Source organism: Phoca vitulina, unplaced genomic scaffold (assembly GCF_004348235.1).
Source record: "Phoca vitulina isolate PV1807 unplaced genomic scaffold, GSC_HSeal_1.0 scaffold68, whole genome shotgun sequence".
In the NCBI taxonomy this organism is placed as follows: domain Eukaryota; kingdom Metazoa; phylum Chordata; class Mammalia; order Carnivora; family Phocidae; genus Phoca; species Phoca vitulina.
In genome coordinates this window covers 6,482,721-6,496,265 of record NW_022589771.1, presented here as the reverse complement: position 1 = coordinate 6,496,265, position 13,545 = coordinate 6,482,721, and the positions used below count along the sequence as shown (strand labels likewise).

At 41.0% G+C, this 13,545-nt stretch overlaps 1 protein-coding gene across 1 annotated transcript in view; it reads left to right on the top strand.

Annotated features, from left to right (window-relative positions):
* The window catches only part of HSF2BP (heat shock transcription factor 2 binding protein), a 98,204-nt gene extending 84,876 nt beyond the window's left edge, over positions 1 to 13,328 (top strand). The window contains exon 9 of the mRNA XM_032392574.1: positions 12,587 to 13,328. Coding sequence (XP_032248465.1) covers positions 12,587 to 12,795 — 209 coding nt within the window. The 3' untranslated portion in view covers positions 12,796 to 13,328. The remainder of the gene's footprint in view (positions 1 to 12,586) is intronic.
* The last annotated feature ends 217 nt before the right edge of the window (positions 13,329 to 13,545 follow it).

Below are 13,545 nucleotides of genomic sequence, written 5' to 3'. Positions count from 1 at the left end.
GTGTGAGCGTGTGTGTGTGAGCGTGTGTGTGTGAGCGTGTGTGTGTGCGAGCTGTGCTTTAAGGAGCCGGTTCAGCCGTCAGGAAATCCGCCGGGCTGGGTCTGGTGCGTTCTCTTTGTGTCCGTGGGATGCCTGTGTTTGAGAAGCATGGCACTGGGCGTCCGTGCCCGTGACAAGATCGGATACAGGGTGTGTGGAGGTCTCAGTGACCTGTCCTTGTCCTCTGGTCCTTAATTAGCTACAGCTTAATTCCCAGAGTACTGTTTCGCCATGTCCTTCCTTCCCCTGCCCAGTAGGACACCTGTCACCATCTGGAGAACTAGGGTGCAGGGGACCCAGTTTGGGACCCATAGAGCTAACTTGATGATGGGGCAGGTTTGGAGAATGGGAAGGGATAGCGAGGGGGAAGGTGGGCAAGGGGAGTTCTTAGACCTTCCTTCCTGTCGGAAGGACAGTGTGCCTGTCAGGGGCTTCTTTCTAAGGAACCTGGGTCAGCACATACCAGCTTCAGGGTAGAACACTTCAGTTCTGCTTGTATTCAAAGAAATGCAATTTAAAAATTCCTTATGATCTTATTGAAATATGGTTACATCCTGACCTTCCAGTTTGGATTTTCCCCCACATCCCTGCAGATATTAATAGGGAAGTTGCCTGCCGCCGAGTCTGTGGCCAGCAGTCAGTCTTCTGTCTCGGTGACCGGCCCAGCATGGGCAGTGCGCACAGGGTCGGCACACCTTGCAGAGCTGGTTGTGGGTGTGATGCGTTACGCAAACCTGACTACAGGCACGGCTCCCTCCAGATGCTGCTGCTGGGGACAGATGTGACTGTGTGAGCTGCGTGCCTGTCAGAGGTGTTTGTGACAGACACCAGTGGCGTGAGAGCTCAGAGCTGTGGAGGATGTCACCCGGGGAAGTCACACTGCTCGTGGCTCTCCTAGCATACTTCTCTCTCACATATCCTCCTCACTCCCAACTGTAAAAACATTTACAAAGAAATCTGTGTACTGTTTAGGAGGAAACAGGGTATGGTGCCGTGATTTCCTGTCCATCTAAGTGCTCAGTAGGACTTTATGAGAAGCAAACATCCCCAGAATGTCAGGAGGGGACTAACTTGATACAAATGTAGAAAAAAAACCAAGCAGAATATTATTTCATTTGTTTTGAGTTGCCTGAGCTTTAATAATGAAATAGTGCTTAGAAAAATAGTGAGGTCTACATAAATGATTTTCAAGGAGAGGCAAAGCTAATCTGTGTTGATAGGAATCAGAACATCGGTTGTGTAAGGGTAGGATTGACTGGAAGGGAAGGGGTATGAGGGAACTTTGTGGTGATGGAAATGTTCTGTATCCCATTAGGACTGTGGTTTATATGGGTGTATACATTTGTCAAAACTTCTTGAATTGTACATGTAAGATTTGTGCAGTTGATGTAAAATTTAACTTCATTTTGACAAGACCATCCAAGAAAAATGTTTTTATTCACATAATTTTACACTCTGTATAATAATTAAGAAGCAGAGTTTATTGTATGTATCCTTGTTTTTATTCTTTTCATTCTTTATCTTTTCTTGGTGTTCCAAGATTATTTATCACTTTTTTCCTGTTTAGAGAATGTACTTTAGCAGTTTCCTCTTCAGTTTATTCTTTCAGACTTAGGGAAAAGTTGCAGAAGTTGTACATGTGAGACTGTACAAAGAAAGAAAAAAATATTGAAAGAAGGTCACGGAGACACCCACACCATGTGGTGAGGAAATAACTCGGTGATGCTCACCCTGCTTCCCCGAATGTTAGCACCTTCTGTAACCATAGACTAGCTATTGAGACAGGAAGTCCACATTGGTACACTATTAGAACCTCATCTTTAGCTCTCGTTAGAATTTTGCCAATTTTCCTACCAATCTTCTTTTTCTAAAAACAGATGTAACTCATAAACAATGAAATTCAACTATTTATAGTGTATAATTCAGTCGTTTTTAGTATGTTCACAGAGTTGTGCAAGCATGACCACCATCTATCTAATTTTAGAATATTTTCATCACTACTAGTAGAAATCACCATGCCCATTAGCAGTCACTCCCCATTCTCTTCACCCAGCCCCTGGAAACTGCTAATCTGCTTTCTATATCTATGGATTTACTTTAATCTGGGCCATTCATAAAATTGGAATTGTATACTTTGTAGGTTCTTTCATTTAGCATGTTTTCACGGATCATCTGTGTTGTAATGTGTATCAATACTTCATTCCTTCTCATTGCCAAATGTTCCATTGTGTAAATATACCACATTTTGTTTATCCATTCATCACTTGATGGACATTTGGGTTATTTCCACTTTGGGGCTGTGTTATGAATTGTCCAATTAACACTTATTAAGTGGAGCAAAGGTTGCTGGATGGTGGGCTGCAGTTCAACAATAGACCACAAGAAGAATTGAAAAAGAGGTCCTGGAGGACACCTTGAGGGGCCACACAGGGAGGTGAACACAGAGTGCAGACAGAGGGAGGCAGGATGTGGGCCAGGTGCCTTTATCGGGTCTGTGGGTGGAATACTCTGGGGTTCCTGGGCTAGGGCTGGACTGGTCAGTTCAAACCAGAAGAGTGGGGCTCAGGTAAGCCCCACGGGGCACTCATCTAAGAGACACATAAGGGGAAGATGCTGGGAGGTGGGGCGGGGGACTTTTCATCAGGGCTATGGGAGAAGTCCTACCAGGGACTTACGTTTGCTTGTGACTCGGTTGGCTGTTTTCTAGGGCACACATGTGCTTGAGAGGCTACCATTGGTTTCAAGTCCCTTCAGGCCATTTGATCAAATGAAATGGATGGTGAGGCAGCAATCTTAGGGAGCAGCTGAGCTACACTCTCAACGGGTTGTTATTGAACAGTGCTGCAGCAAATGTTCCTGTACAGATTTTTGTGTGGGGTAGCCTTGCTGTTAGAGTAGTCTGCTGGTGACAGATTTTCTTAATTTTCTTTCATCTGAGGATGTCTGGAGTTCCTCTTCATTTCTGAAGGACATTTTCACTGGGTATAGGATTCTGGGTTGATGATTCTTTTCTTTCACATGTGGAAAGTCTTGTGTCACTTTGTTCTGGCCTCTGTGGGTTCTGGTGAGAGATCCAGTATCACTGGATTGTTTTTCCTCCCATGGGCAACGTGTCATTTCTCTCTTGCAGCTTTCAAGATTTATTTTCTTTGTTTTTGGCTTTCAGAAGTTTGGCTATAATGTGTCTTGGCATAGATTTCTTGAGGTGTATCCCAATTTGAGTTTGCTCAGCTTTTTGGATCTGTAGGTTTGTGTTCTGCCAAATAGGGTAAAATCTCAGCCATTGTTTCTTAGAGTATTTTCCAGCCCTGCAATGATACAAATGTTAGCTCTTCTTTACAGTCCCATTGGACCCAGGGGCTTTGTTTATTTTTTCTCAGTCTTTTTTCTCTCTGTTATTCAGATTGGGTAATTTCTGTGGTCCTATCTTCCAGTTCACTGATCTTTCCTCTGTCCCTTCCATTCTTTCTTTATCAAGTTTTTAATTTCGGTCATTGTATTTTTCAGTTCTAATGTTTCCCGTTTGTTCTTCTTTGTATCTTTGATTTCTTTGCTGAGGCTTTTTTTTTTCATTTGCTTCCAGCAGGTTGCAGTTGCTCATTGAATAACTTTTATATTGGCTGCTTAAGAACTCTCATCAGATAATCTTCATATCTACGTTGTTTTTGTGTTGGAGTCAGGTGAATGCCTTTTCTCACTCTGTTTGATTCACTCATCTCCCAACCCATAATTGAGCCATCTATAGGAATGTTCTCTGTCTCAAGTAATAAGTTTTTCATGACTGTTTTAAAAGATAAATTGAGTAGTTATAGCTCAGAATTTGCTAATCTGTGGCCCGAACAGACCTAAGTTCTGTGTTATTTTCCTCCTGTACAGTTTTGGTAAATAAGCTGATTACCTTTCTCTTAGTCTGTATTCGCTACCAAGCTGATTCTCTTCTTCCATGTGTGTTGACCTTCCTGATACTGTCTGTGTATCCCATGTCGTCTTCTCTCTTGGTATACTTCCTTGTTTAGGTGGAGCAAGTCCTGTCATGTCTCCAGAGAATGGGTGTGTGGGAGACAGAACTTTTGAGATATTATGTGTTTGGATTGTCTTTATTTTACCCTCACCTATAATAGTCATAGTTTGGCTGGGTATAGAATCCCAGGTTAGAATTATTTTTTATTTCTGAATTTTGAATACATTATTACTTTATCTTCTAATGTCCAATGTTGAGCAGTTTTGATTCCTAACTCTTTGTATGTGATCTGTTTTTCACTCTAGAAGCTTATAGAATCTTCTCTTTGTTTCATATTTTGAGCTGAAATTTTATGCTGATATGTCTGGTGTATTACATATATATTTTATTAATTTTGGTGGAAACTGAAAGAGTCCCTTTCAGTTTGGAAACTTATGTCTTTTAGTTCTAGTAATCTTTTTTCAATTATTTTGAATTATGGAATCATTATCGAGTGATTTCCTTTCTCTGTTGACTCAGTTTTTTCTTTTTGGACTGTTATTTGGATGTTGAGCCTCCTATTCTAGTCCTCTTTTTCTTCTACTCTCCATCTCTTTGTTTTTTTTTTACCACCACTTTTGAGAGATTTCCTCAACTTTACTTTCCATCCTTCCTATTGAGATCTTCATCTCTACTATCATACATTTAATTTCTAACTGCCTTTTTTTTTGGAATTAAAAAATATAACATCTCATTCTTGCTTAATGGATGATATAACTTCTTTTTATCTCTTTGAGGAAGGTATTAATATTTTTTAAAAATTTTCTTCTCATTGCACACTCTTTTCTTTTCCCTCCTTTTGTTTCTGTTGAAAATGATGGCCATCTTTTTCTCAGGGGTCTGGTGATGGGCATTGTCTTCTCATGTTTAAGGGTGAGATTTATAATACAACACCCATTCATGATAGAAACCCTCAACAAAGTAGGTCTAGAGGGAACATACCTTAACGTAATAAAGGCCATATATGAAAAACCCACAGTGAACATCATATTCAGTGGGGAAAAACTGAGAGCTTTTCCCCTGAGGTCAAGGTCAAGACAAGGATGTCTACTTCCATCACTTTTATTTAACATAGTACGAAGTCCTACCCACAGCAATCAGACAACAAAAGGAAATAAAAGTCCTGCAAATTGGTAAGGAAGATTAGGAAAACTTTCACTATTTGCAGATGACATGATACTCTGTATAGAAAACCCTGAAGACTACCAAAAAACTACTAGAACTGATAAATGAATTCAGTAAAGTCACAGGATACAAAGATCAACAAGAGGAATATGTTGCATTTCTATACACTAATAATGAAGCAGCAGAAAGTGAAATTAAGAAAACAATCCCATTTACAGTTGTACCAAAAGTAATAAAATACCTAGGAATAAACTTAACCAAAGAGGTGAAAGATCTGTACTCTGAAAACTATAAAACATTGATGAAAGAAATTGAAGGTGACACAAAGAAATGGAAAGACATTCCATGCTCATGGATCAGAACAGATATTGTTAAAATGCCTATATACCCAAAGCAATCTACAAATTTAATGCAATCCCTATCAGAATACCAATAGCATTTTTCACAGAACTAGAATGAACAGTCCTAAAATTTGTATGGAACCATGAAAGACCCCGAATAGCCAAAGCAATCCTGAAAAAGAAAAAAAAAAATATGGAGGTATCACAATTCCAGACTTTAAGTTATATTACAGAGCTGTAGTTATCAAAATAGTGTGGTACTGGAACAAAAACAGACACATAGACCAACACAACAGAAATAAACCCACAGAAAGCCCAGAAATAAACCCACAATTATATGGTAAATTAATCTTTGACTAAGGAGTAAAGAATATGCAATGGGAAAAAGACAGTTTCTTCAACAAATGGTGTTGGGAAAAGTGGATAGCTACATGCAAAAGAATGAAACTAGACCACTTTCTTACACCATACACAAAAATAAATTCAAAATATATTAAAGACCTAAATGTGAGACCTGAAAACATAGAAATCCTAGAGGAGAGCACATGCAGTACTTTCTCTGACATCAGCCATAGCAACATTTTTCTAGATAAATCTCCTGAAGCAAGGGAAATAAAAGCAAAAATAAATTATTGGGACTTGATCAAGATAAAAAACTTCTGCACAGCCAAGGAAACAATCAATAAAACTAAAAGACAACCTACAGAATGGGAGAAGACATTTGCAAATGACATATCCAGTGAAGGTTTAGTATCCAAAATACATAAAGAATTGATACAACTCAACACCCAAAACCCAAGTAATCCAATTTAAAAAATGGCCAGAAGACATGAACACAGAGTTCTCCAAAGAAGACTTTCAAATGGCTAAAACACACATGAAAAGATGCTTAACATCACTCATTATCAGGGAAATGCAAGTCAAAACCACAATGAGATACCACCTCACACCTGTCAGAATGGCTAGAATCAATAACACAAGAAACAACAGTAATTGCGGTACTAGATATCTACCCCCAAAATACAAAAACACTAATTCAAAGGGATACAGGCACCCCTATGTTTATAGCCGCATTATTTACAATAGCCAAACTATGGAAGCAGCCCAAGTGTCCATTGACTGATGAATGGATAAAGATGTGTGGTGTGTGTATATGTGTACATAATTAAATGCATATATAATGCATATGTATATAATGAAATGTTACTGATATATATAATGAAATATAATGCATTATATATATAATGCCACCAAAAAGAATGAAGTCTTGTCATTTGCAATGATGTGGATGGAGCTACAGAGGGAAAGTGGGTGGGGGGAATGGGTGAGATAGGTGATGGGGATTAAAGAGTACACGTATCGTGATGAACACTGAGTAAAAAAGTGTTGGATCACTATATTGTACACCTGAAACTAACATAACACTGTATGTTACCTACATTAGAAAACACAATGGGAGGGATTTATGCTGATTGGAAGCCCTAGCATGTGGGTGAGGCTTGGGAACTTGACTGTAGTGAGAGCTGGCTCAGCCATTCCCTGGGAACCCGCAGGTCAGCACCGCTAGGTGTTTTCTCTTAGGTGGTTCAGATTGGCTGGAGAGGACTCATCTAGTCTCCTGTCTGTAGGGCAGAGGCCTATAAACTCTGGAAACAGAGTAGGGAAGAGGGAGTGTCTTAGAATTTATGGGTATGTTTTCACATAATTCATGTGTTTTCCAGAGAGAGCCTCCATCTTCAATTGTGCCTCATGTCCCTGCTCCAGAGATTCTTTAGAAGATAAATAACCAGTCCTCCAGGGAAAGAGCAATTGCCTAGGGGCAGGGAATAAGAAAGAGGGTCCGAGATGTAATTGTTCCCTTTTTTAAAGGTCAGGCTTATTGAGTTAAAATTTTACATAGAGTGAAATCCACTTACTAGTACTGAGTTCTGTGAGTTGTGACATGCATATACCATGTAACCACTGCCATAATCAAGACACAGGACAGTTTCATCACCGCAGAATATTCTCTGTGCCACTTTGTGATCATCCCCTCCTCACCCCCAGGCCCTGGCAACCGCAGATCTCTTTTCTCTTCCTGTAGTTTTGACATTTCCAGAATGGCATATAGAAACAATCGTGATGTGTATAGATTTTAAAGTCCAGCTTGTTTCTCAGCATAATTCGAGATTCATCATGTTTTTGTGTGTATCAGTTGTTAATTTCTTTTATTGCTATTTATGTTTTTACTCTATGGAGATACCGTGGTCTCTTTAGATCTGTTCATCAGTTGAAAGATGTTTGGGTTATTTCCAGATTTTGGCAACTATGAGCAAAGACACTGTGAATAAATTATTTGAAAATACATTTAACCAAAGAAGAGACATAAATGGGAAGTAAGCACGTGAAAAGATCTGTCTTTTCCAATATTTTGACAATTTTTATTGGGTTGTTTGTTATTGAGTATTTTTGAGTTTATATTCTGTATTCAGTTGGGTTTTTTTATAAATCTGATACATGTTTTACAAGTATTTTCTCCTGGCCTACCGGTTCACCTTTTCATTTCCTAACTATGTCTTTTGAAGAGCAGATGTCTTTAATTTTGATAGAGCTTATTCATTTTTTTTCTTGTATGGATTGTGCTTTTGGTTTTATATCTAAGGAATTCTTACCAAACTCAAGGTTACGAAGATTTTCTCTTGTTTTCTTCTAGAAGTTCTTGGTGTTTTAGGTTTTACATTTAAGTCTGTTATTAATTTTAATGTAAGTTTTATATGTGAGGCAAGGTATGGATTCAAGTTCTCTGTTTTTACATATGGGTGTTCAATTTTTCCAGCACCGATTTTTGAAAAGGCTATTATTTATTTATTTATTTTTTTAAAGACTTTATTTATTTATTTGACAGAGAGAGACAGCGACAGAGGGAACACAAGCAGGGGGAGCGGGAGAGGAAGAAGCAGGCCTCCCGCTGAGCAGGGAGCCCGACGCGGGGCTCGATCCCAGGACCCCGGGATCATGACCTGAGCCGAAGGCAGACGCCCAACGACTGAGCCACCCAGGCACCCCGAAAAGGCTATTATTTTTAAAATTAATTTTTTTATGGTGCAAAAAGATGCTTTCATTATAGCACTGGGATGGGACCATAGGCTAAAAGAGTTGCACTGGGGTTGGTGAGGAGTGACTGATTATCTACTTTTAAGTTTGTGGAGGGAGGGGCGGGGTAGAGATAACGTAAGTTTCTAAGGCATTTCTTTCTGTTTGCTGAAAGTAGAGCGTACTGGATCTTGAAGGTCTGGCTATTTGTCAAGATAAGGCTGTATTTAGTTTTTGATGAAATATCAACATTAAGGCAGCCATGAGTTACTTGAGGAATCTTTTTTTTTTTTTTTTTACGATTTATTTATTTTAGAGAGAGGGAGAGTGAGAGCATGTGGGGAGAGGGGCAGAGGGAGAGAATCTCCCAGCAGACTCCCCGCTGAGTGTGGAGCCTGACCCGGGCTCTTTCTCACCACCCGTGAAATCATGAGCTGAGCCGAAGCTAGGAGTTGGACACTTAAGTGACTGGGCCGCCCAGGCGCCCTGAGGAATCTTTTTTTTTAATTAATTAATTAAAGTAATCTCTATGCCCAGCGTGGGGCTTTAACTCACAACCCCGAGATCAAGATTCCCACTCTCCACTGACGGATCCAGCCAGGCAACCTGAAAAGGCTATTATTTTTTTCGATTAAAATGCATTTCTAAAAAAAATATAAAATGCATTTATATGTTTGTTGAGATTTTACAAAACTGTGGTCTGTTCCAGTGTTCTCTAATCCTGTTTCATTTATCTTTATGATTGTCCCTTCACCAGTATCACACTGTCTTGATGACTGTAAGTTTTGAAATCAAGTACTCTGAGTCTTTCACTGTTTTTCTAAATTGTTTTGGCTGTCCTAGTTCCTTCACTTTTCCAAATAAATTTGAGAATCAGTTTGTTGATTTCTACAAACAAGCTTATGGGACTTTGATTGGGATTGCACTAAGTATGTAGATCACTGGGTAGATTGACCTCGTAACAATATTGGGTCTTCTGGTCCATAAGCACGTTATATCTCTCAATTTACTTAGGTTGTCTTTACTTTCTCACATCAGTGTTTTATGGTTTTTAGCATACAAAACGTGCACATATTTTATAAGATTTATACCTAAATGTTTTATGTTTTTGGTGCTATTGTAAATGATAGTCTTTTTTTTTCTTAATAAAGAATTTATTTAAATAGAAAATATTTAAATATTTTTTCTTTTTTTAAATCTTATTTTATTATGTTATGTTAATCCCCATACATTACATCATTAGTTTTAGATGTAGTGTTCCACGATTCATTGTTTGTGTATAACACCCAGTGCTCCATGCAGTACGTGCCCTCTTTAATACCCATCACCAGGCTAACCCATCCCCCCACCCCCCTCCTCTCTAGAACCCTCAGTTTGTTTCTCAGAGTCCATAGTCTCTCATGGTTCGTCTCCCCCTCTGATTTCCCCCCCCCTTCATTTTTCCTTTCCTACTATCTTCTTTTTTTTTTTTTTAAATATATAATGTATGACTTGTTTCAGAGGTACAGATCTGTGATTCATCAGTCTTACACAATTCACATTCTGTTTCCAATGTATCCTTACTGAAATGTGGATACAATTGATCATTGTATGCTGACCTTGCTAAACTCAATTAATTTGTGTTGTTCATGGGTTCTGTGTTTTTACTGATTTTCTCTCCTTACTTTTTAAAATCAATAATGGAAATAACATTAAAGTTTTCAACTCTAATTGTGAATCGATTTGCCTGTAGAATTCTATCATATTTTGCTTTGGTCTTTTGAAGCTCTGTTATTCAGTACATACATAATTGAGACTGTTATGTCTTCTTACTGTCTTGACCTCTCTATCATTAGGGAGTGTTACTCCGTAGTCCTGGTAACATTTCTTGTTCTGAAGTCTACTTTGTTTAGTAATAATATAGGCTCTGTAGCCCTCTTTTAAGTAGTGTTTGTTTGGCATATTTTAAATATTTGTTTTTACTTTTAACCTTTGTCTTTATCTTGGGTGTCTTGTGGGCAATGCATAGTGAAGTCTTGCTGTTTTATGCATTCTCTGTTTTCTAATCAGTGTGTTTATACTGTTTTCATTTAATGTATATAGAAAGAAATACAAAAATATCTCCAGTTTCTTTTTTCCTCTTTTTTTGTTTGTTGTTGGATTATTTTAATATTCTGTTTTATCGATACTGCTGGCTTCTCATTTACACTTTAAGAACTTTTTTATGATTTGCCCTAGGGTTTACAATACAACCTTAATTAATCTTTAAATAGTACTGCACTGCTTCAGATGTCCTGTGGGAACCCTACAGCAGTGCTTTCCCATCTCCTGTTTAGTTCAGATTCCTTTTCTGGTTGTTCCTGTAGCTGGGTCATCTCGGAGCCTGGCTCTGTTGATTACTTTATCACTCTACCGTGGGCCTTTTGTTTCCCTTGCTTTGTTGTAATTTCTGATTGAATGTTAGACATTGTGTGCAGGGCAATAGAGCAAACTTTTTCTGTAATGGGCTGGATAGTAAATATCTTTAGGGCCATGTATGGTTTCTGCTGCATATTCTTCTCCCCCCTCTCTTTTTTAAAAACTATCCCTTTAAAATGTAAAAATCACTCTCAGCTTACAGCCTATACAGAAATGTTTCCTGGGCTCCGTTTGGTCCCTGGGCCGTAGTGTGCCAGCCTCTGCAGCAGAGACTGAGGTAGCTGGTGTGCACCTGTGGACATGGCCAAGCCTCTTTTGCCGGGCTGTCCGTGCGGGATGGGACGGGTGTGGGTTCGGTGCTGCTGTGCTTGCCTCCTGTGTACCCACAGGCTCCAAATCCCTCTCTTCTCCTTGTGCTAAGTGAGGGTGAGGGCCGAGCTGCCCGAGAGTCTTCCTCAGTGCCCTGTTCCACCCTTAGATGTTGGCCTTCCCTTTGCATCTGTGTTCGGGGGGTCTCCTTCCTTCCTTCCTTTTGCTCCTTTCCCAGCTGTAGACTGCTCTTATTGGCTGCTGGAAGTTTGCTGGGCTGATGCTGGAGGACAAAGGGAGTTCTTTGGTGTTTTGGTCCAGCTCCTGTCCATCTTTGTCTGGGTGGTGGGGCCTTCCTGGTGATCCTGTCCTCCTCCCTGTGGCAGCCACACTCTGCACCAGGTCTTTGGCAGGCCCATACTGGGGAAAGTTGCCCCCTCCTCCCCCAAAGTAGGAGGATTCTAATGATCCAGGCCCAGGATGTCCTGCCCTCCCTCCTGGACAGAGTGCAGCAGTCTTCACTGGGCCCTGGGGGCCCTGGGTCAACAGCAGGAGCCTCTGGGCAGCCTTAGTGTGTGGCAGTTCTCACTGAGGACTTACTTAGTCTGCTCTTGCAATCCTACTCACTTCTTAAAAGGTTTAAGTGTAGTGCTAAGGAAGAGGTACCGATTTTGAGCCTGGTTGGAATTATGACATTCGATCAAGAAGTGGATCGATGGCGTACTAGAGTCTCCCCTAGGGAAGAGTAAGTAGTGAGGAGAGTTGGGTCCCTCCTAGTTTAGAGTGTAGCTTTGCGTTGGACTGTCTGTGTCTAGCTGTGTTTCAGTGGTGCCACCGCGCGTGCAGGGCACCAGGTTCTGTAACTCTGGAGGGACTCCTCAGGGACATGGCACACTGTGCGTCCTGCAGCCTGTGACTCCGGGGGCCTGGGGGCCCTGAGAGCTGCCGCACCCATACATGTCCCCTGAGGACTGTGCGCTTGCTGCTTAAAGCAATCCTGTGTGGACGGAGTTGGAGCGAACAACGTGAAGGCCTCATGTTTTTAGTTCAGCATCTTAAAATTATCTGATTGTGAGTAATATTTGAAGATGGATGTCACTAAATCAGTGGTCATTGAGTTTTGTTGCGTCACTCTTACGAGCTAAGCTTTTACCTCAAGAAGTGACACTGTTTCTCAGTCAGCTGGTAGTTACTGAACAGTCAGACCTGTCATTCAGAAAGGCCGAGAGCTCTTGAGGGATAGACTTTGCCACTGTTCCTGTAGAGTCTCATTCTAACCAGAAGCGTTCCCTCTCTCCCCCAGACCCAGACACAGAGGTGTGTCTTCATGCACTGCGACTCGTCCAGTCTGTGGTCCTGGAGCCAGAAGTCTTCTCCAAGTCGGCCTCCGAGTTCCAGAGCTCCCTGCCCCTGAAGCGCATCCTGGCCATGGCCAAGAGCCGCAACCCTCACCTGCAGACCGTGGCCCAGGAACTCCTGGAGGACCTCCGCGCCCTGGAGCGTGATGCGTAGGGGCGCTTGGTGTGTCCTTTCCCCTCCCCCAGGCCCCCACTTTGTGTTCCAAAACCATCACCGTGCGCCATCTGTTATAGATGGTAGAACGTGAGTGCCTCGAGAGGGACGTGAATGCATATGTATCCATACAACTTTCCCCTGGAAGCGAAAGTACCTGTGGGTGGCTGGTTAGCCTGGCCAAGGGGCAGCCTGAGGAAGACTCCATCCTTCTGGAAAGGCCCCTGTCCTGTACCTGGAAGAGGGCCGTCTTCGAGCGGCTTCTGCTGCTCGGGAGACTTTTGAGACCTGTGGGTTCCCCTGCACAAAGGGGATGAAATAACCACCTGCTCCATTGGTCAGCATTTTCCTGAGATACAGGTTTTGAAAAACAATTCATTCTCTCTCTAGTAATTATAATTAATACCCTAAAATGCAAGTTTACCTTTAAACCTTTTGGTGAACCTGCTATTTCAGGTGACATTGGACATTTTAGTTCTGTTTTTTTTGTGCCTGTTTTATTTTTGAATAAAGAAAGCCAGAAGAGTCATTGATGTGCACAACTACTCTTTTCTGAAATGTTACAAACTCGGTATTAGGAAGTCGTATATTATAATGCAGATACTTGGTCAGTAGAAAAAACTCTCTTTACGTTGTTCTGGGCACTTGACTATACACTCAGAAGTCCCGCTTTTCTTATAAGAAATACCATGAAAAGGGCCTCCTAGACGAGAGCCCATGCCGTTGGGTGAAGTTCTTCAAATGACGTCT